Source organism: Rattus norvegicus, chromosome 7 (assembly GCF_036323735.1).
Source record: "Rattus norvegicus strain BN/NHsdMcwi chromosome 7, GRCr8, whole genome shotgun sequence".
NCBI lineage: Eukaryota > Metazoa > Chordata > Mammalia > Rodentia > Muridae > Rattus > Rattus norvegicus.
The window spans coordinates 1,655,608-1,678,920 of record NC_086025.1 but is presented as its reverse complement, the minus strand read 5'-3'; the positions used below and the strand labels follow the sequence as shown (position 1 = coordinate 1,678,920).

Sequence of the window (23,313 nt, the reverse complement as noted above, 5' to 3'; positions counted from 1 at the left end):
CTCCTACATAGGTCTGTTCTGGTCTCTCTCTCTCTCTCTCTCTCTCTCTCTCTCTCTCTCTCTCTCACACACACACACACAAACATACATAAAACATCACACAGACTCACACACCACACACACAAACACAGCCAACACACACACACACCATATAGTATATACCACATACCACAACACACACAAACACATCACACAGACTCATTCCACACACAAGCACATCACACACACACACACACAAAACACATATACAAGCACAGCCAACACATAGCATCACACATCATACACCACATACCACATACACGCACACACACCAGACTATTTTAAATTAAATGAATAAGAGTGTGAGGGTGCCAAGGAGACTTGCCTAGCCAGTGTGAAGACCTGGCTTCAGTCTGGGGTGGGCTCTTTAGTCCCCGAGATCAGACCGGCTGATTCTCGTTTCCATCCCCTACTGAGTACTGCCTTCTTAGTGGGCAGAAGGGGGAGAGACCGGCCGTTCTAGCTACTCTGCATTCAGTTCACTGAGAATTTACAAGTGCACATGCCTCTCTTGCATTACTGAATGGCATTATCATTTTGCTTTTGTTTTGAGTCAGGATCTTGTTATGTAGCTCAGACTAGCCCCAGACTCGTGGCAATCCTCTAGTCTCAGCCTTTCAAGAGCTGGAACCACCACGTGTGTGTGTGCGCGTGTGTGTGTGTGTGTGTGTGTGCGTGTGTGTGTGTGTGTGTGTTGAGACTAGGGCTTGGTTCTAGGACTCACTATGTAACCCAGGCTAGCTTCAGACTCATGGCTTCTTGCCTCAGCCTCTCCCAGGTGATGGGATTACAGGTGTGTACCACCAGGCCCCACATATTCCTGTGCCTTCCTTCCCATCTCTGAGATCTTGGAGCAAAACTTACTTTGGCTTGCTAACTTTTTCCCCCTACAGCACCCTTTCCAGAGTGTCTCCAGCAGGCTCTGCCTAACTTAACTCTAAGGAGAAACTCAGAACTGCCTGCTCAGCTAGGGGAGGTGGTGCCTTGAGGGCTGAGCAAAGAGTAAAGTCCATCCGAGCTTTCAGAAAACCAAGACTGAGGACAGCAGACTGCAGACCACTCTCACTTGCAGAATTCCCACCTTAGGATCAGTTGGAGAACACTGAGCACTGATTTTGCTCAAACTATGGCACACAGCAAGTGCCAAGAGCCATTAAGAATAAGGGGGCAAGGGGTTGAGGATTTGGCCCAGTGGTAGAATGCTTGCCTAGCAAGTGCAAGGCCCTGGGTTCGGTTCCCAGCTCCAAATTAAAAAAAAAAAAAAAAAGAAAGAAAGAAAGAAAGAAAGAAAGAAAGAATAAGGGGGCGGGGAGGGGGGGCTGGAGAGATGGCTCAGTGGTTAAGAGCACTGACTGTTCTTCCAGAGGTCCTGAGTTCAAATCCCAGCAACCACATGGTGGCTCACAGCCATCTGTAATGAGATCTGGTGCCTCTTCTGGTGTGTGCATTCAATAAACTGTTCTTGTTTTAAAAAAAAAAAAAAAGAATAAGGAGGGCTCTCACTTTGTACTAGGATGAAAGTCTAACTCAGAAAACACTCCCAGGGTCTAGGGAGACAGCTCAGCAGATAAAATATTTACTCGCCTTGCAAACTTAAGGACCAGAGCCCACATTAAAAGGGCAGGGAGGGGCTGGGGGATATAGCTTAGTCCAAGAGTGCTTATTTAGCAAGTAGAAAAAAGGACCTGAATTCAATTCTCAGTGCTGCATAAACTGGGTATTGTGGCACATGCCTGTAACAGGTGCAACAGGATCGTCCTCAACTACAAAGGAAGTTGGAGGACAGCCTGAAGAGAGAAAAAGAGGAGGGGACCAGGCATGATGGCTGTACTTGTACATGGATAACATCAGTGTTGGGAAGGTGAAAACAGACGGATCCCTCAGGCTTGCTGACCACCTGGCCTAGTATACTTAGCAAGTTCCAGACCAATGAGAGACCCCACCTCAACAGCCACTGGTAGATGGCCTCTGAGGAATGATATCTGGGATTGTCCTCTGACTTGTATTGGCAGCGGCAACGCGCACGCATGCGCAGACACACATACACGCACACACACACACACACACACACACACACACACACACACACACACACACACAAACACTCTTCAGATCTTTCTGGGCCATTTCATCAAGGATCCAAGAGTGAGCCACTCCTGAGACAATGTTTCAACTGAAGAACCAGCTGAACTTGTTCTGCCTTTTAAGGAACAGAACCTCCTACAATGGTCACTCTAAAGGGAAAAAGGGTTTTTTTTGTTTTGTTTCTCCTGGATCCCACGGTGGCCTTAAACTCAACTTTGTATCTGAGAATGGCCGTAAACTTCTGCTCTTTCTGACTCAGTCTCCTGAATGCTAGAATGACAGGTGAGCAGCTATGCCAGGAATCCAACCCAAGGCTTCGTGTATACCAGACAAGCACTCTATCAACTGAACTACAGCACCAGCCCTAGCCCTAGCCTGGATCTTGAAAGGAAGCAATGTAATATGATGAAGAGCGTGCTCTGTAGGGACAGGAGAGGCAGCTCGGTGGCTGAGGGTACACGCCGCTCTTGCAGAGGACGCCATACCTTCGTTGGGTGGTTCAAGTTGGTTTGTAACTCTAACTCCAGGGGTGTCTTAAGATTTCTATTGCTGCAGTGAAGCACCACGACCAAAAAAGCAAGTTGGAGAAGAGTTTATTCTGCTTACACTTGCACATCACAGTCCATTGCTGAAGAAAGTCAGGACAGAGCTAGACTTGATGGCGTGCACCCTTAATCCCAACACTTGGGAAGCAAAGGCAGGCAGATCTCTGAGCTTGAGGCCAGCCTGGTCTACAAAGTTAATTCCAAGACAGCAGGGCTACACAGAGAAGCCCTGTTTCACAAAACAAAACAAACAAGTCAGGACAGGGCAGGAACCTGGAGGCAGGAGCTGATGCAGAGGCCATGGTGGGGTGCTGTTTAGTGACTTGCTCTCCATGACTGACTCAGTCTGCTTTCTTATAGAACCCACGACCCAAGGATGGCATCACCTGCAATGGGCTTCCCCACAGCCACCATCATTAATTGAGAAAATACTTGACATTACAGCTGGATGTCATGGAGGCATTTTCTCAACTGAGGCTCCTTTCTCCGTGATGACTCTAGCTTGTGTCCAATTGCCACACAAAACCAGCCAGGACAAGGGGAATCCAATGTTTCTGGCCTTCAAGGGTACCTGCACTCACATGCATACAAACAGACACACACATACACAGACACACACATACACAGACACACACATACACACACACATACACACATACACAGACACACACACATACACACATACACAGACACACAGAAACACACACAGACAAACACACACACAGACACACACAGACACAGATACAGAGACACAGATACACATATACACACACAGACACACAGACACACACACATACACAGACACACACAAACACACACACAGACACACACATACACAGATACAGAGACACACAGATACACAGACACACACACAGATACACACACATACACAGACACACACAAACACACACACAGACACACACATACACAGATACAGAGACACACAGACACACACATATACACAGACACAGACAAACACACACACAGACACACACATACACAGATACAGAGACACACAGATACACATACACACACACAGACACACACAAACACACACACAGACACACACATACACAGATACAGAGACACACAGACACACACATATACACAGACACAGACAAACACACACACAGACACACACATACACAGATACAGAGACACACAGATACACATACACACACATACACACACATACACACACAGACACACACATACACACACATACACACACTTACACACAGACACACACATACACACACTCACACATACACAGACACACACACACAGACACACACAGACACACACACATACACACACATACACACACACAGACACACGCATACACACACTCACACACAGACACACACACATACAGACACACACAGACACACACACACAGACACACATATACAGACACACACATACACACACACATACACACACACACACACATACACAAACCTTAAAAATGATGAAAATTGATCTTAAAAGAAAGAGTGCGGGGTTGGGGATTTAGCTCAGTGGTAGAGCACTTGCCTAGCAACCGCAAGGCCCTGGGTTCGGTCCCCAGCTCCAGAAAAAAAAAAAGAAAAGAAAAGAAAAGAAAGAGTGCACCTCAGAGAAGCAGGAGAGCCATGTTCTAATTTTCAGTTCAGTCTCACATGAGCCTTAAGACAGTGGCTTAACTGCTTTAACCCTCAGTATTTCCAAACAGAAACTAGGAAAATCCTCTCTTCTGCATGGGGGAGGGGAAAGTTTGAGGGAAGCCATGCCTAACACTTTGAGCTTTGTAGTTGTTTTTGAAAAAACATCCCAAAGGCCATTTGTGGAGCCGTTGACTTCTGAGTACAGACTGACCTCCCTTGTCTCGGGATCTCTGGCCACTTCTCGATTTGTGGCTAGTTCCAAGGGTGTTCTGAGCCTGTGCTCTCAGGCTCCTCTAACCATTGCCCCTAGGGGAAACTTTAAGCAATCACTTATAATTGTGGCTTGTTGGAACTGGAAATGCACTCACCTCCGAAGAGCTGTGGCTTGTTCTAGCCCTGGTTCCTAAGCTCGGTCCATTGTAGGAGGTAGAGACAAGAATTATCCCACACACACCCAGGATCCCTGGAGTTAATGAAAGGGAGAACTGCTTTGCAGATGGACACAAGCCTGCACTTCAGACTTCTCACGGTTAAGAGCACTGACTGCTCTTCCAGAGGTCCTGAGTTCAAATCCCAGCAACCACATAGTGGTTCACAATCTGTAATGGGATCTGATGCCCTCTACTGGTATGTCAGACTTCTCATGAGCCTTGCTCCATGTAAGACTTGGGCAGGAAAATACACCCCCACCCCCACCCCACCCCCCCCCACCCCACCCCACCCCCCCCCCCCCCCCCGTGAGCCCATCTACACTCCCTTAAGATAGCTTCACCAACAAGCCAGACTTTCTCTGTCTGCCTTCCTAAGAGTCTTTAAAGAGCCTGGGGCTCCTGGAGGCCTCTCAGGTTGTTTCCTGCTGCACTCTGGTTTCCCATGGGGCATTTATACCTATTAGGAGAGTGGCAAAAACAATTTAGGATGTATATAAATTTCCACCATGTAGACTTTTTAAAACGATGTATTTGTTTCATTTTCTGTGTGTGAGCACTTACCTGAAAGTCACCGCAACCCTGAGTGTAGTATCTTGGAGTCCCAAGGATGACAGTCAGTTTTTCTTTTGACTTTTTATTTTTATTTTCTGTATAAGAGAATTTGCTTGAATGTATATCTGTGCTGCATTATGTGTGTGCAGTGCTTACAGAGGTTGGAAGAAGACATTGGATCCCTGGGACTAGAGTTAGACAGGTGTGAGCCGCTACGCAGGTGCTGGGACTTAAACCCAAGTCCACTGTTCTTCACCACAGAGATATCTCTCCATCCCCAAGACCTTTTTGTTTTGTTTTGTTTTTTACCACAGGGTCTTGCTACTGTGTAACCTTGGCTAGCCTAGAACCAGGTTTCACTAATCGGGCTGTCCTTGAACTCTCAAGAGATCCATTTGCTTTGGCCTCCCATGTGCTAGGCTCACATACTTAAACCACCATGCCTAGATATGGAATTCCCCAAGAACACCTAAAGAGATAGTTTTTTGCAATAAATTATCACTTTAACTGATTAATAGATAAATAGATTAATATGTATTTTAAAATTTTCTCTCGCTGTTGGGAATTTAGCTCAGTGGTAGAGCGCTTGCCTAGCAAGCACAAGACCCTGGGTTCAGTCCCCAGCTCCAAAAAAAAGAAAAGGAAAAAAAAATTCTCTCTCATCAGACAGTGCTGCTGAATGCTTTTTTTTTTTTAAAGATTTATTTATTAATCATATATAAGTACACTGTAGTTATCTTTAGACACACCAGAAGAGGGCATCAGATCCTGTTACAGATGGTTGTGAGCCACCATGTAGTTGCTGGGACTTGAACTCAGGACCTCTGGAAGAGCAGTCAGTGCTCTTAACCACTGAGCCATCTCTCCAGCCCTGCTGAATGCTTTTAATTCCAGCACTCAAGAGGCAGAAGCAGGCAGAGCTCTGTGGGTTCGAGTCATCCTGGGCTACAGAGCATGTTCTAGGACAGCCAGGGCTACACAGAGAAACTCTGTCTTTTTTTTTTTTTTCTTTTTCTTTTTCTTTTTTTCGGATCTGGGGACCGAACCCAGGGCCTTGCGTTTGCTAGGCAAGCGCTCTACCACTGAGCTAAATCTCCAACCCCAACTCTGTCTTAAAATAAACAAACAAACAGTAAAAAACAGACAGACAAAAATCCCTCAGTGCTATTAATTAAATGTTTTTTTTTAAGGTTTATTTATTTATTTTATGTGAGTACACTGTAGCTGTCTTCAGACACACCAGAAGAGGGCATCAGATCTCGTTACAGATGGTTGTGAGCCACCATGTGGTTGCTAGGAATTGAACTCAGGACCTCTGGAAGAGCAGTCAGTGCTCTTAACCGCTGAGCCATCTCTCCAGCCTGAGACAAGAGTTCATGTATCTCAGGCTGAACTCAAGCTCACTATATAGCTGAGCCTGGTCTTGAACTCTGATCTTCCTGCTTCCAGTTCCTAACTGCTGACAGGAGTGTGCACTTTTTTCCTTTGTCTTTAACATAAACAGAATGAGGCTGGAGAGGTAGTTCAGAGTTAAGAGCAATTACTATGTTTGCAGAGGACCCTGGTTCAGTTCCCAACACCCACACAGCTCACATACATCTGTAACTCCAACTTCAGTGCCCTTTTCCGGCCTCCTTACACACTAAACTCATGTGGTACACATAAATACACAAAGGTATGATGCTCATACACCTAAAGTTATAAGTGTGTGTGTGTGTGTGTGTGTGTGTGTGTGTGTGTGTTTTGGGGTTTTTGCTTTGTTTTGTTAATAGCTCCTGCTATCCTGGAACTTGCTTTGTAGACCAGGCTGGCCTAGAACCCCCAGAGATCTTCAAGTCTCTTCTTCCTGAGTGCTGGGATGTACCACTACTACCCTGCTGATTTAAATATTTTTTTAAAATTAAAAAACACAATAAGGGGGCTGGAGAGATGGCTCAGCGGTTAAGAGCACTGACTGCTCTTCCAGAGGTCCTGAGTTCAAATCCCAGCAACCACATGGTGGCTCACAACCATCTGTAATGAGATCTGGTGCCCTCTTCTGGTGTCTGAAGACAGCTACAGTGTATTCACATAAATTAAATAAATCTTTAAAAAAAAAAACACACACACAATAAAATAAACATTGACCAGAGGAGTAGGGAAAGTCATGTGAAAGTCTAGACATGGGGCTGCAGAGATAGCTCAGTGATTAGAAGCACTGTCCCTTCTTCCTAAGATCCTGAGTTCAATTCCCAGCAACCACATGGTGGCTATAACCATCTGTAATGGGATCTGATGCCCTCTTCTGGTGTGCAGATGTACATGCAGCAGAGCACTCATACAATAAATGAATAAAGATGTTTTTAAAAAAAAAAGAAAGTAAGTCTAGACATGGGCTGGAGAGATGGCTCAGCAGTTCAGAGCACAGGCTGCTCTTCCAGAGGTCCTGAGTTCAATTCCCAGCACCCATGTGCTGATGCCCTCCTCTGGTGTGCAGGTGTACACGCAGACTGAATACTCAAATAATAATAATAATAATAATAATAATAATAGAACATAAATTAGAATGTCTAGACATGGGAGCTAGGCATGTTGATGCAGGACTTTAATTCCAGCACTCAGGAGGCAGAGACAGGCAGATCTCTTGAGTTTGAGGCCAGCCAGAAGCCTGGTCTACATAGAAAGTACTAGGACAGCCAGAGCTAAAACAAAAGTGAGGTGAGTTTGGGCTTGGTGATGTGGTAGTGGTACAGCATATGCCTAGCACGTTCAGCACACACATAAAAAGTTTATGATATGATCCGTACAGACACAATCACTGAACCCTGACAGGGCTTCTCTACTACTTCCCTTCTGCTACATGCACCCTAAAAGAAGAGGATATCTGTAATAACAGAATATGGATCCCCCCTTTCCAAAATCTCACTTCATAGCCCAAGATCCTCCAGGCTTCACCTCTGAGTGCTGGGAGCAAGCATCTATGGCCAAGTCTGCACCTCTATGAGGCTGTTCCCTTGCCTTCTTGGGGAGCAGAGGGGGGAGGTAGTGTAACCCATCTGCTACATCAGTTCTACTGAAGAGCAAGGGCACTCCCTCAAAATCCAGAGCTGCTCCTCAGTAAAGTAGCACGTCTACCTCAGAAGCTTGGGTGCTGTAAAGAAAATGGGTTGACAACACTTGTGAGGCAGAGACAGGAGCTCGAACAATGAGGTCCAGGCCAGCCAGGGTTGCACATCTCGGTAGGTAGATAGGTGGGTGGGTAGGTAGGTAGATAGGTGGGTGGGTGGGTAGGTAGGTAGGTAGGTAGATAGGTGGGTGGGTGGGTGGGTGGGTGGGTGGGTAGGAAAGTAGGTAGGTAGATAGATAGGTGGGTGGGTGGGTAGGAAAGTAGGTAGGTAGGTAGGTAGGTAGGTAGGTAGGTAGGTAGGTAGGTAGGTGGGTGGGTAGGAAAGTAGGTAGGTAGGTAGGTAGATAGGTGGGTGGGTAGGTAGGTAGATAGGTGGGTGGGTAGGTAGGTAGGTAAGTGGGTGGGTGAGTGGGTAGGTAGGTAGGTAGGAAGATAGGTAGATAGGTAGGTAGGTGGGTGGGTAGGTAGGTAGGTAAGTGGGTGGGTGAGTGGGTAGGTAGGTAGGTAGGAAGATAGGTAGATAGGTAGGTAGGTGGGTGGGTAGGTAGGTAGGTAGGTAGGTAGGTAGGTAGGTAGGTAGATGGGTGGGTGGGTGAGTGGGTAGGTAGGTAGGTAAGTGGGTGGGTGAGTGGGTAGGTAGGTAGGTAGGAAGATAGGTAGATAGGTAGGTAGGTGGGTGGGTAGGTAGGTAGGTAGGTAGATGGGTGGGTGGGTGAGTGGGTAGGTAGGTAGGTAGGAAGATAGGTAGATAGGTAGGTAGGTGAGTGGGTAGGTAGGTAGGTAGGTAGGTAGATAGGTGGGTGGGTGGGTAGGAAAGTAGGTAGGTAGGTAGGTAGGTAGGTAGGTAGGTAGGTAGGTAGGTAGGTAGATGGGTGGGTGGGTGAGTGGGTAGGTAGGTAGGTAGGTGGGTGGGTGGGTAGGTAGGTAGGTAGGTGGGTGGGTGGGTGGATGAGTGGGTGGGCAGGTAGGTAGGTAGGTGGGTGGGTAGGAAGGTAGGTAGGTAGGTAGGTAGGTAGGTAGGTAGATGGGTGGGTGGGTGAGTGGGTAGGTAGGTAGGTAGGTAGGTGGGTGGGTGGGTAGATGAGTGGGTGGGCAGGTAGGTAGGTAGGTAGGTGGGTGAGTGGGTAGGTAGGTAGGTAGGTAGGTAGGTAGGTAGGTAGGTAGATGGGTGGGTGGGTGAGTGGATAGGTAGGTAGGTGGGTGGGTGGGTGGATGAGTGGGTGGGCAGGTAGGTAGGTAGGTGGGTGGGTGGGTGGGTAGGTAGGTAGGTAGGTAGATGGGTGGGTGGGTGAGTGGGTAGGTAGGTAGGTAGATAGGTGGGTGGGTAGGTAGGTAGGAAGATAGGTAGATAGGTAGGTAGGTGGGTGGGTAGGTAGGTAGGTAGGTAGGTAGGTAGGTAGGTGGGTGGGTGGGTGGGTGGATGAGTGGGTGGACAGGTAGGTAGGTAGGTAGGTGGGTGGGTAGGTTGATAGATGGATGAAAGGTAGGCTGAGGCACTTATAAACCTTGTCTGTTTCCCAGGACCAAAACAAAATATTTTTGTTGTCCTGATCCCTTAGATTTCTTGTTTACACCAGAATGTAAAAGAAACCTCATCCCGCCCCAGCTGCGGCTGCTAACAGCAAGCCTTTCTCTTTCAGCAGGAGCTTCTGAAGATGGACATAGAAGACTGCAATGGCCGCTCCTACATGTCTGGTATGCCTTCTGTATGTTCCTTTCAGGTGGACACGGGAGCAGACGTGGGTGAAGGCAGACAGCCTCTGGTCCTGGCCCACGCTCCTTCTCAACTAAGTGTCAGTCTCTGCTGCCACTCAGCGTGGTAGTGTGCAATGCCCCTGTGGCTTTCTATCCTAGAACTCATTCTGTAGACCAGGTCAGCCTCACAGAGATACTCTTGCCTCTCTGTCCCGAGTGCTGGGATTGATGGTGTGGGTCACTGCCTGCTCCCTCGTGGGTTATATCTCTAACAGTGCTGCAGAGAGGGAGGGGGATAGCAATGGATGCAATGGATGGTCTGAAGCAAGTGGATGGGAGGAAAGTGTGCTTCTTCTTCATATGTCCTGAGGCTACCAGCCAAGCAGAGTTCTGTCCCGCCAAGCAGAATGCACCATCCTCGAAAACTTAGAGTGGGTGTGGGGGGATAGTAAATAGAATAGCAGGGAGTGTCATAGATGGAGAACACCTCCGCTACTCAGTGCCTATCTTGTTGTATGGCCCAAGCTGATCTGGAACTCACTATGTGACCACAGGCTGACCTCAGACTTGTAATTCTTCCTGTCCGAGCTTCAGAAATACTGAGTTACAGACATGAGCTGCTATGTTATCACCCCTACCACATCCAGCAGAAATCCAAATCGATTTTCTTTATTTAGAGACAGGGGTTTCATCACATAGCCCTGGGGGGGGGGTCTGGAACTCTCTATATAGCTAGCCAGACTGGCCTTGAACTCATGGAGATCCATCTGCCTCTGCCTCCTGAGTGCAGAGGCTAAAGATATATGTACCTCAAGCCAGATGTGGTCATGCAGCCCCTTTACTTGGAAAGCTGAGGCCAGAGGAGTAACATGAATTTGAAGCCAGACAAGGCCACAGAATCAGACCCTGATTCAAGGAAATAAAACCAATCTTGGGTTTGATGGCTCACATTTTTAATGGAAATGTCCTTTCTTTTGACATTTCTTTTTTTTTAAACATGTATTTATTATGTATACATCATACAGCTTTCTGCCTGCATGTATGCACCTGCAGGCCAGAAGAGAGCACCAGACCTGATTATAGATGGTTGTGAGCCACCATGTGGTTACTGGGAATTGAACTCAGGACCTCTGGAAGAGCAGTCAGTGCTCTTAACCACTGAGCCATCTCTCCAGCCTGGCTCACATTTTTAATACCAGCATTTAGGAGGCAGATTTCTGGGAGTTTGAAGCAAGCTTGGTCTATAAAGTGAGTTCCAGGCCAAATAAATAAATAAATAAATAAATAAGTGGTAGAGCGCTTGCCTAGCAAGCGCAAGGCCCTGGGGTTCGATCTCCAGCTCCGAAAAATAAATAAACAAACAAACAAACAAACAAATAACTGTCACAACTGTCTGTAATTACAATTCCAAGGGATCCAACACCCTCAACAGATATGCATGCAGGCAAAACACCAGTGTGCATAAAATAAGAATAAATAAATTTTAAAAGTAAAAAGAAATTAAAAATTTCAAAAGTAAGTAAATGAATCACTCAATATTTTAAGAAGTCCTCCATGTGGCAAGTCAGGTCTGTGTGTGGTCATTACTTGGGGGACCAAGGCAGGTGGATCTCTGTAGGTTTAAGGCCTGCCTGGTCTATATAGTAAGTTTCAAGACAGCTTGGGTTCCATAGAGATACCCTATCTCAAACAAACAAACAAAAAAAAAATAATTGATACGGTCTGAATTCAGCCAGAAGGCCACTGGTTTGCATCCTTTAAAGACAGAGACAGAGAACCCATTTCTCCTTCTCCCCAGACCTATTCCACAGATAGCATGTCACAGGTTACTCACATCTGCTAAGTATCCTCATAGAGGGGAAGAGATCATTACCTAGTACAAGAATGCACTGTAGAAGTATCAGAACAATCAGGTTTAATAAGTCAAAAAGAAAAGGGGGAGGAGAGGACTGGGGTGCAGCTCCGTAGGCTGCTTGCCTGACATGTACTAGGCTCTGTTTGACCTCAGCACGCCATAGGCCCCGAGGCACACCAGTCACCCCAAGGTGTGAAGGCAGGGGTTTTGTCCACAGGTTTCCTGAGTAGAGACAGAGCCTAAGACAGAGTTAGTGATTTTTGTTTGTTTGTTTGTCTTTTGAGATTGGAGACTTTTATAGCCTAGTCTGCCCTGTACTTGGTATATAGCCCAGGCTGAATGGGAGCTCCTGGTGCCCCTCCCTCCACTCCCAAAGTGCTGAGATTATAAGTGTGTGCTGTCCAGTCTGGGTCGAAAGAAAGTTAGTCTTCAAGATATTTTTTAAACCATTAGAAAGTTAGGGCCAAAGGAACAGGCATGATATCATAAATTTATAATACTAGTCTGTGGGAGGCTAACACACGATCTAAAGCATCCTGAAGTACACAGTATGACCCTAACTCAAGGTAAAAGGGAAGATGGTGAGTCTTGCAAGATGGTGCGGAAGCAGGTAGATCTTGTTCAAGGCCAGCCTGGTCTACTTAGGCAGTTCTAGACCAGCCAAGGGAGACCTTTTGTCTCAAAACAACAACAAAATACAGTAAAGACTATGATGACTGTAATCTCATCAGCAAGGAGGCAGAAGCAGGAAGACTACGAATTCAAGGCTAGCTTTCGCCACATGCATGCGAAGAGCCCGAGCGCCATTGTGGAAATGGGCTATGAGGTATTTTGTTTACTTTAAAGTAGACCCGGGGTTGGGGATTTAGCTCAGCAGTAGAGCACTTGGCTAGCAAGCGCAAGGCCCTGGGTTCGGTCCCCAACTCCGGAAAAAAAAAAACAAAAACAAAAACAAAAAAAACAAAGTAGACCCAAACAGGAATTGTTGGTGTGTACTGATGGAGAGAGTAAAATCAGTCAGACACACGTGAGAATCACCTCCATCCTCTGCATAAGGCACAGAAAGATAGTGGCTCTGAAGGAGTCAGCTGAGGAAGAGGTGTGCCCTGTTTGCCACACGCCAGACAGAGTGACACAGTCTAGGTGCGTCATTTTACCTGAAGGAGGCCCTTCCGAGGAACCAGCCATTTCTGCTACCTCCAGTTCAGTCAGGTTTATTCACTGTTGAGCAACAAGAACACCGAGGACCTGGTTAGTGCTGGGTGTTGACTGTCAGATGGACAGAATCCAATCCCTGACGTAAGGAAGGCAAATGGGAAGCTGTGAAGGATCCTGGGGAAATGGCCCGAGGGCTCTTCTCATTGCACCTCCGGAGAGCGCTGGATGCTAGCAGGAAAGTTCTGAAGCTATTTGCTTCACCATGTTATGGAACCAAGCCTTACTTGCTTAAGGTGGGTCAGCACGGCCTGTTTGAGAAGTGGGCCCAGCACAGACGGTTTCCGAATCAGAAGAGAAACCCACACCACTCTGGATGTCAACAGCTACCTTCAAAAAGACAAAGTCAGGGCAGGACTGACAGATCTAAAGAATGACCCCTTCCGGGCCAGACATGGCCAAGAGGGTGTGTGATAGGGCATCTAAGAACCCATTACTGACTCCGTCCCTCTCCTCGGCTGATCCAGCAGAGTTGTCCTCAGTGCCTGGCTTTTTAATGAGCCTTTTCTTAGGTCACTTTTTCTTAGCTCTCTGCCTTCCCCACTGGCCACCCAATAAAGGGAGGCAGTCTCCTGTTCCACTAAGGGATGCTACCATCTCACAGAATCTGATTCTGAAAGCACCCCCCTCCAACTTCCTTTCTAAAAGTAAAGATAGTTCCCATGGGAAGAAATGGGGGAAACAAGAGTCCACTAATGAGTCCACTAATTTATAACACAGATTCCCACCCTACACCCCCACCCCACACACACACTGAAAACAGAAACTGAGTTGCTCAAACCAGATGGAGCAGTGCTTGTCCTGCTGCTCTGAAACACTTAAGAGGACCTGAGGAGAGAGGGGTGCAAGGATTGGCAGCCAAAAGTTTCACGGCCCCTCCCATCCCCAAATTCTTGGAATCAGAAAAAGCAGTCTTCCAAAGTAGGTCAGCGCAGCAGCGAGCAGCTCCTCTGGAAGGGAAGGGAGCAAGGGCCTTATCCAGATAGAGGACACAGAGTCATCCAGGACTCCAGCGGCCAGAGCCCCAGAGGCTCAGGAGAGAGGAGAGACAGGGAGACCCATCCAGATAAGAAAGAGCTCAGGGTCACAGACCTCCACTAGTCAGTGATGTCAGAAGGAGGGGTAGAGGGACAGGAGCTGGAGTTCGCTGGGGGAGGAGCTTTCTGCCACTTCTAGATCCTGGAGGCTGCCCCTGTGTCCCGGGCCCCATGACCTCTGGGGCCTTGGCTTCCCTAGCTGGCAGAGGATTGGGCCTTCTTCCCTGGGACACCCCCCCTTCCTCCTCCCCACAAGCCTGAGACACTCTCTTCTCTCTCTCTCTCTCTCTCTCTCTCTCTCTCTCTCTCTCTCTCTCACACACACACACACACACACACACACACACACACACACACACACACACACACTTGCCTTCCTCTCAAGCGTTTGTGCAGTTCTTCTTTGTCTTCTGGGCAGGAGGGCAAACACATCTGCCTTCCCTCCCTATGCACCCCCACTCCCACCCCTCCACTGTCTTGAAAAAGGGATGCTGTAGCCTAGCATCCCCCCCACACACACACTCGTTTTCTCCTGCCCCCTCCCCAAGCACATCCACGCCTCCCTCCCTTTCTCTCTCTCCTCTCTCTCCTCTCTCTCTCCCTCTCTTCTCCTCTCTCTCTCTCTCTCTCTCTCTCTCTCTCTCTCTCTCTCACACACACACACACACACACACACACACACACACGCGCACACACACACGAGGCTCTCAGCACATACACCCGGGGCTGAGCGGTTCTGCCGACTGCAGCCGTGGGCCCCTGCTCACCGTGCGGCTGCCACTGCCTGCGAAATGACGGCGGTTCCCCTCACTTCCAGGAATCCACGCTTCCTGGAAGGTGAGTGGCTGGGCTCACCCCTGCCTGCCACCAAGACGCAGACATGCACACACCACCCGCACTCCCTCGCCGTTTCCAAGGCGGCGGCCGCGTTCGCACCCCAGGGTCTCACCGGCAAGGGAAGGATAATGTAAGTTCAGGCAGAAGGCGGCTAGCGGAGGGGGGAAAGGGGGGTGATGGGGCTAGGGAGTCAATTCAGTAACAACTCCCAAGCCTGAGGAGAGGGAGAGGATGGGGGCTGTGTGTGTAGCGGGGGAGGGGGCGTTCCTCCTTACACTTGGGGAGGATGGGAAAGGGTGCTTGGTGTTGCTAAGCGAAGACGGTGACTTGGACAGTGGGAGCTTGTGGTGACATCTTGATTAGGCCTTGGGGACAGAGGTAGAGCAGCCAGGGGTGGAATGCCGAAACAGGCCTAGGTGGGAATGGATACTAGAAAGAACTGAGATAGGAAGAAGAGCTTTGACAGTAGATGCTTCAGCCTGGAACCGACATGTGAGGGGCCTCAGCCTCCTGCCCACAATAGAACCGGGGATGGCAGTCTTTCTTTGCTCATGCACTCACTGGTCCCTGATAGCAGGCTAGCATCCTGCCACCTGGAGCCCATGGTCAAGAAGAGAGATCCCTTACAGAGAAGTGCAGAGGCTTGCAGAGCTCCAGGCTATTCCCCGGAGGCAACCACTCGAGGGATCCAGGAGAGGGCTGGTCTCCGTCCGTGTGTGAGAGAGACGCTTAGCTTAGCGCGAGTGCTCCCCATCCCTTCCCCCGCCCTTTCTCCACCTCTTAGTTGCCTTGCTGTGGACCTCACGATTCAGCTTTGCTCCCTGGAGGTTCAGCCAATCTATGATGGCTTTGACCAAGAAAATGTCTCTGATACCTGAGAGCAGCCTTAATTCTTGGCTTTGACAGTCTGAGATTTCTTGGAAGTCCCAGGCATTTGAAATTCCCTCACTGGGGTTTCCGAGGCTGAGAGAGGAACTGATGAGTTTCCCAAATCTGACTTTTGTCCCTGTCAGCCTCAGGCAGAAGTCTAAGTCCCTGGAGCCCCACAAAGACCCTCTGGCCTTTGACACAGATCCTTCTTAGATTTTAGTGCCATGAAAGTACTTGAGTGTGTTTTCCCTCTTGCCTTTATCCTAGGGATGACAGCAGCATCAAAGAGCCTCTGGAGTTACTAGTGCGCCTTGAGGCTCCTGCTTTCTCTCCTGTTTCCAGCCCTTCCCTGGGAGAGCCACAAAGAATGCTTTCCCCTCAATGTCCCTAAGCTTCCCCTTAAGAGTATCATTTCCCAGAAAGCTAGCCCCTAGTCTTAGAGGCAGCCTCAGCTCCAGGAGTCAGGACCAGATATGAATTTCTAAGAAGCTCATTCATTTTAGGATCAGCAGGTCCCTTCTTATTAATGCTGGGTGATTTAGAGTAGGGTCAGCACTAACCTTTGAAAGGACTAAGAAACTGGGTGTGGTGCATGCACACAATCCCAGCACTTCAAAGGCTGAGGCAGGAGGACTGTGAATTTACTTAGCCATTTTCAGCCTAGCTAGCCTTCGAACCTCAGTAAACTCAGTTGAAAGGGCATGCGTTAAAACTGGACCTGAATCTACAAGTCGTAATGGTCCTGAGCCGCTCACGTCATGGTTTGTGTCTGGTGCTGACTTAAGGCAACTTCTTAAGAAAACCGTTGCTTGCCTCAGGACCTCAGCAGGGGAAATCAGATTCAAGGCATAAGGCTTTTTCTATAGATCGTGAACAGGGTTCCTCGGGCTTCCGAGGGATAGAACGGGGAACGGGACTTTAGGAGAGGTTGTGATGGGAAATGGTCCCAAAGTCCTGAGTGGTTGTTTTCTTCCCACTGACCAAAGCTGGAGAGGGAGCTCTCAGGAGGGTGTGCTCCGGATTTCTTGCCTCAGGCCCAGGACTCCAACCATTTTATAATGGAATCTTTATTTTGTGAAAGTAAGTATGTGCATAGCTGGGAAAGTGGGTAAATTACTAACCTAGGTGAACTTTAGGTGAATGTTAGGGTCTCTCTCTCTCTCTCTCTCTCTCTCTCTCTCTCTCTCTCTCTCTCTTCCATGTTTAGGCCTCTGTGCATATATCCATGCATGTTCATGTTAGCAGATAAAATAGACGGCTGTATGTTTATCCCAGTAGGTATGTTCTCTTTATGTGTATCTACATGTGTGATCTGTGTTTGTGTGTTTATCTACACGTGTTTTGATTTTATTCATATACATGTGCAGAAGGCTGTGGGGAGGGGGGATTTTTTTAATTCACTCATGTTTTCAGGTATGCTGCCGGATTTAAAAAAAAAAACAGAATTTTTAGAAAGCGTTTTTTACAAAGTATTTTGTCAACAAGTTAAAACTGACATGCAGGGGTTGGGGATTTAGCTCAGTGGTAGAGCGCTTGCCTAGGAAGCGCAAGGCCCTGGGTTCAGTCCCCAGCTCCGAAAAAAAAGAACCAAGAAAAAAAAAAAAAAGAACAAAAAAAAAAAAAACTGACATGCATAGGATAACTGATATTTAGCTCTCGAGAGAATACCAAATATAAGTATGCGATTGGACTTGGATCAGCTAGAAAGCTTCTAGAATCTTCAAAATTTGACTGAATTACAAAGTCTAATGAGCCCACCTCACCCCCATTGAAACAGTGACTCCTGACTGGACAAGCAGTGGCCAAGGACTCGGCATTTATCTTGTTTGTGATCCTACCCCCAACTCAGCCACTACCAGTTTAAACAAATAATATAACATCTTTTGTGTTTCCTTATCCAATAAATAAATGAATAAATAAATAAATACAATTTAAGTAATATCCCAGTGCTTATTTCATAAGGTGATTGTGAAGCTTAAAGGAGACGTCCCAGCACACAGACTAAGGCCTGATACAAGTACCCAATCAGTAATTAGTAATTAGCTGCTATTGTTATTGCTACTGATATTATCAATAGATTCCGGACAGTTCCAGATCCCTCTCCTACAGATTCCAAAGCTGCTCCTGGTAGCTCCAGAGAGAACAGTAGGTAAAAATGTCCCTGATCTCTGTTCTCCCCTGGTCCGCCCAGTCCTAGGCCTGTTTCCTGCAGAGTTAGGCAGTGGGTGATGCTCTTCCCCTCAGGCACAGATAAAGGTAGGGTAAGCCAGACCGCTGCTGAGTTCACGGAAGTCAGAGTCAGCCCAGGGCACCCGGCTGCTGGAGCACCAGGTAGGGTGCTCAACATTCAGCCTACCTTGTGCATGAATACAGGACAAATGTTTGTGATATTTAACTGAAGTTTCTCTTAAACATTAGGTAGTGGACTATAGATGGCTTCAGCCCAAGCTTTACCTGCCCTCCATTCTCTCCTCCAAGGTAGCGGGGACTCATCTCTCGAGAAGGAGTTCCTTGGGGCCCCAGTGGGGCCCTCGGTGAGCACCCCAAACAGCCAGCACTCTTCACCCAGCCGCTCGCTCAGTGGTAAGTACGGTCCTCTCCCAACTCCTAGCACTAGGTAGCCCTGTTTTTTATTTGGCCTTCAGTTTGCCTTCCCCTGGCCACCATTTCCAAATCATCTCCTTCTGGTTCCTGCTTAGAGCCTCTCAGGGTGGGGAGGAGGCCAGAACCTAGAGCTCTCCTAGCTTGTGGGAAGAATGGCTAACGCCAGCCGGAGGTAAAGCTAAAAAGCCTATGGGTAACATTAAGGTAAAGGTCCCAGCTGCACGGTGGCACACGCGTTTAGTCCCAGCACTCAGGAAGCAGATGCCAGTAAGTTTGAGCCCAGACTAGTCTACAGAGTGAGTTCCAGAACAGACAGGGCTACACAGAGAAACCCTGTCTGAATCTTGGGCAGGGGCAGGGGAATAAAGGTTCCGGGAGACAGAAATGGACATCGGGGTAGAGAGAGAGGTGGAAAACACACAGTAGCAGGACTTCACCAACTCCACCCCACTTCTGTTCCAGACAGGGTCCCTGAATGCCCCTCCCCAGCTGGCTCTAGATCTGTGACATTTTCTAAATGGTTGAAATAGCCGAGAATGTAGGTCAGAGCTAGTGCCAAAGCTCCTCCCCGTGTCCCCTCAGGTTGCTGGGCAGAGACGTGGGGGTTCCTTCTCAGAGGGAGAATAGGATACCTGTCTTCCAGTGTCACTTTGCTTCTAGCCTGCTCCCCCCTCCAGTCTTCCCAGGCCTGTTTTCCAGCCTCTGTTACCTGCTGGATTCCTGCCCAAGACAAACATAGTCATCTTCCTTCCTTCCTTCCTCCCTCCCTCCCTCCCACCCTCCCTCCCTTCCTTCCTTCCTTCCTTCCTTCTTTTTTTTCTTTTCTTTTTCTTTTTTTAAAGACAGGATCTTCCTGTGTAGCCCTAGCTGACCTGGAATTCACTATGTAGACCAGGCTGGCCATAAACTTACAGAGATCCAACTGGCTCTGCCTTCCAAGTGCAGGGATTACAGATAGGTGCCACCACACCCAACCGAACATCATTCTTAGTGACAAGAGGGTGCAAAGGCTCCTCGGCAGCTACCCCTCCTGCCCAGTGACTGGAGTCAGCCTGTGCACCCCCCTCCACTGCTTTCAGTTCAGACTCTGGGACCCTCACCTGAGATAACACATAGGCCGTGTCCCTCCTGACTCGGGCACCTAAGCCTAAGTCAGTGTTTGCAGTCAGGCGCCCTGTTGTACTATCACAGTGTCGTTCGCCCCTGGGAATGGTTGCCCCTTTGCCTATCTGTATTCTAAACGTCAGTCCCCCGACCCCCAGCCAACTCCATCAAGGTGGAGATGTACAGCGATGAGGAGTCGAGCAGACTGCTGGGGCCGGATGAACGGCTCCTGGATAAGGATGACAGTGTGATTGTGGAGGACTCATTGTCGGAGCCCTTGGGCTACTGCGACGGAAGCGGACCAGAGCCTCACTCCCCTGGCGGCATCCGGCTACCCAACGGCAAACTCAAGTGCGACGTCTGTGGCATGGTCTGTATTGGACCCAATGTGCTCATGGTACACAAGCGCAGCCACACTGGTAAGTAAGCCCAAGGGCCTTATGGGAGAGCTCTGGGTGGGGTTGGCTGGGACTGGGAGGCAGGGCTGTGCTAAGACTCTGGTAGGGAAGAAGGAGGCTGAAGAGACCCACTGGAGGGGGGTGGTGCTTAGAAATGGAAGGGTCTGGTTGGCTCTTCTAGGGGTCCTGAGTTCAAATCCCAGCAACCACATGGTGGCTCACAACCATTTGCAATGGGATCTGATGCCCTCTTCTGGTGTCATGAAGACAACTACAGTGTGCTAATATACATAAAAAATGAATAAATAATTCCTAGAAATGGAAAGGTCATTAGAGCATGTTTCATAGATAACAAGAGAAAAGGGATATAAGCCCCTCGGAACGTCGTTAACTACCTGGCCCTTTCCTTCAGCCATTGTGACAAAGAAAAGCTCCTACTACGTTTCTCAGTATGTTCAGGGATGTACAGAGATATTCAGAGACTGGGTACCTCTAGAAGAAGTCTTGAAACTTCAGTGTAGATCGGTGGTGGAGTGTGTACATGTGTAAGGCCTTGTGGTGGATCTCAACACCAAAAAAAAGTGGGGGGAGCTTTTGGTCCAAAAGGGACAGAATTCCAGGGTCTTCTCATCTTAAAATGTAGGGGTTGGGGATTTAGCTCAGTGGTAGAGCGCTTGCCTAGCAAGCGCAAGTCCCTGGGTTCGGTCCCCAGCTCCGAAAAAAAGAAAAGAAAAAAACTGTAAGGGGGTACAGAGCTGCTGCTTAGGGGTACAGAGCCCCTGTTTATCCTCCTCAGACATTGAGCTCCTGGGCAGAGTGGACTCAGCTACTGGGGCAATGGTCTTTTGGTAGGTCTTCTACCAAAGTTCTGGTTTCAAGTCACACACCTGTAGTCCACACCTTTTCAGGGTAAAAGGGCCCCTGGCTGGCCTCCATAATGTAGGCCTGGTATGTGTGGCACCTGCTGCCCCTCCAGAGTGTACTCTGAAGGCTTTCCCTCCACGCCTCTCATGCCAGTCTCCGGGACCTGTCCTTTCACCTGCAGGGGAAAGGCCCTTCCACTGCAATCAGTGTGGTGCCTCCTTCACACAGAAGGGGAATCTGCTGCGTCACATCAAGCTGCACTCAGGGGAGAAGCCCTTCAAATGTCCCTTCTGCAACTACGCCTGCCGCCGGCGTGACGCCCTCACTGGCCACCTCCGCACACACTCAGGTGAGTGACTGATCCGCAGGAACAAAGAGGCACCCAGCACCTGCAGCAAATGGCCGTGGTTCACAACTCTTCTCTGGAGAGGGATACTATAATGTCTGCCACTGTGACAGGGCACACGGGGGCTGTGAGAAACTTGTGGGAGTCTTCACTGTGGTTTCTTACTGCCATATTCTGTGATGTGAAGCAAAAACAAAAGAGCTTGGTTCCTTCTTTCTACCTTCGTCTCTAAACACTGTAATGATGCCGTGTGTCCCGTCACCTCTAATTCTGAGCCCCATGGGAGGCTCTCTTCCCACTCTCTTGCATCAGGACCTTTACCCGCTACCACATTGACCCTACTCCTATTCCCAAAATACCAGAGGTCTTGAATGGTCACTGCATGTCCTCCCTCTACCTTCTCGTGGTTCCTATAAATAAATCTACAAGCTTCCAAAACCAGGAGGACAGGCACTAGGACCAAATGGGGAAAACTACCTCATTTCTGCCTTGCATCCCAAGAAGTGGTAGTTTTTTCATAGGCAAGAGCAAGTCCACAGAGCACCCAGGGGTCAGTGGTTGGATCGCTGTGAGGGAACTGAAGCAACAGGCGCTAGTTCACTCAAGACGCTCTGAAGCCGGGTGTGGCTGTCTCCGAGAGATAGGGGCAGGAAGGTCATGTAGTCGGTCAGCCTGGGGTATACGAGGCCCTGCCTCAAAATAACAAAAATGGTGAAAGATTGAGGTAGCATCTGTGAAGGAACTAGAGAATTGGAGAACTTTCCAGATATTTTACCAAGTTTTGGACTCTTGGCCAGATTGGAGAGGAGGTCAGATCCAGAGACTTGAGTCAGCAAGGAAGAGGGAATGTGAGGGTTGAGGGGAAGGAAGGTGGGATGGAGAATTAGTGGCATCTGTCCTCGGAATCTTTCCTGGGCTTTTCTTTCTTCCTCAGCCTCACCGGAGAGGGCTTAGGGGCACAGAGAGGCACTGCGCCTTCTGCCTCCTCAGCCAAACTTGCTCCAGATTTGGGACCCCTTGTTCTCTCTGATCATCGCTGACTTCTGCAGGCAATTGTCTGTGTCACCTTCTGTGACCATAAGAATTTCAGAGGCAGGCAAGGGGCTTGAGGAATCCCAGCAGATACTGCACTATTTGAGACAGGACTCTCATGTATCCCAAGCCAATCTCAAAGTCCTTGTGTACCCAAGAATGACCTTCACTTTCTGATCCTGGTCCTCCTCCCCTCTCTCCTGAACACTGGGTTCGAAGGAATACACCACTACTCCTGCCTATGAGCAGCTGGGGATCAAACCTAAGGCTTCACACACACACACACACACACACACACACACACAGACACACACACACAGACATGCAGACACATACACACAGACATGCAGATACACACACACACACACAGACATGCAGATACACACAAACACACAGACATGCACACACACACACAGACATGCACACACACACAGACATGCACACACACACAGACATGCACACACACACAGACATGCACACACACACATACACACACAGAGACATGCAGACACACACACATACACACATACAGACATGCAGACACACACACAGACACACACAGACATGCACACACACACAGACATGCAGACACACACACACAGACATGCAGATACACACGCACAGACATGCACACACACACATACATACACACACACAGACATGCAGAAACACAAACATACACAGAGATATATAGACACATACACACACATACACACACAGACATGCAGACACACACACATACACACATACAGACATGCACACACACACACATAGACACACACAGACATGCACACACACACAGACATGCAGATACACACAGACACGCACACACACACACACACACACACACGCAGACACACAGACATACACACATGGCAAGTATGCTACTAAATGAGCTGCAGCCCCAGCACAAAGGCCCGCATTGGTTTCACAAGGAAGCTGATGCTGTGAGAAAGGAAATAAACGTTGTGGACTCTGCCTACCCGGCCTTCATCAAGATCCAATGGCCAAAACACATGCTCCCAGGGTGATTCCCGGTTTGCAAGGATAGC

The 23,313-nt window shown here is 48.5% G+C and overlaps 1 protein-coding gene across 3 annotated transcripts in view; it reads left to right on the top strand.

The window, feature by feature from the left end:
* Positions 1-23,313, top strand: part of Ikzf4 (IKAROS family zinc finger 4) — a 44,146-nt gene that overhangs the window by 8,604 nt on the left and 12,229 nt on the right. The window contains exons 1-5 of one of the 3 annotated variants that reach the window (NM_001427287.1): positions 14,919-15,173; positions 16,900-16,993; positions 18,392-18,496; positions 19,780-20,040; positions 21,065-21,232. In NM_001427287.1, coding sequence (NP_001414216.1) covers positions 15,087-15,173; positions 16,900-16,993; positions 18,392-18,496; positions 19,780-20,040; positions 21,065-21,232 — 715 coding nt within the window. In that variant the 5' untranslated portion in view covers positions 14,919-15,086. Of the gene's footprint in view, positions 1-10,044; positions 10,100-11,588; positions 15,174-16,899; positions 16,994-18,391; positions 18,497-19,779; positions 20,041-21,064; positions 21,233-23,313 lie in introns of those variants that run through there. The other 2 variants (XM_017595142.3, XM_017595144.3) reach the window with 2 other exon arrangements.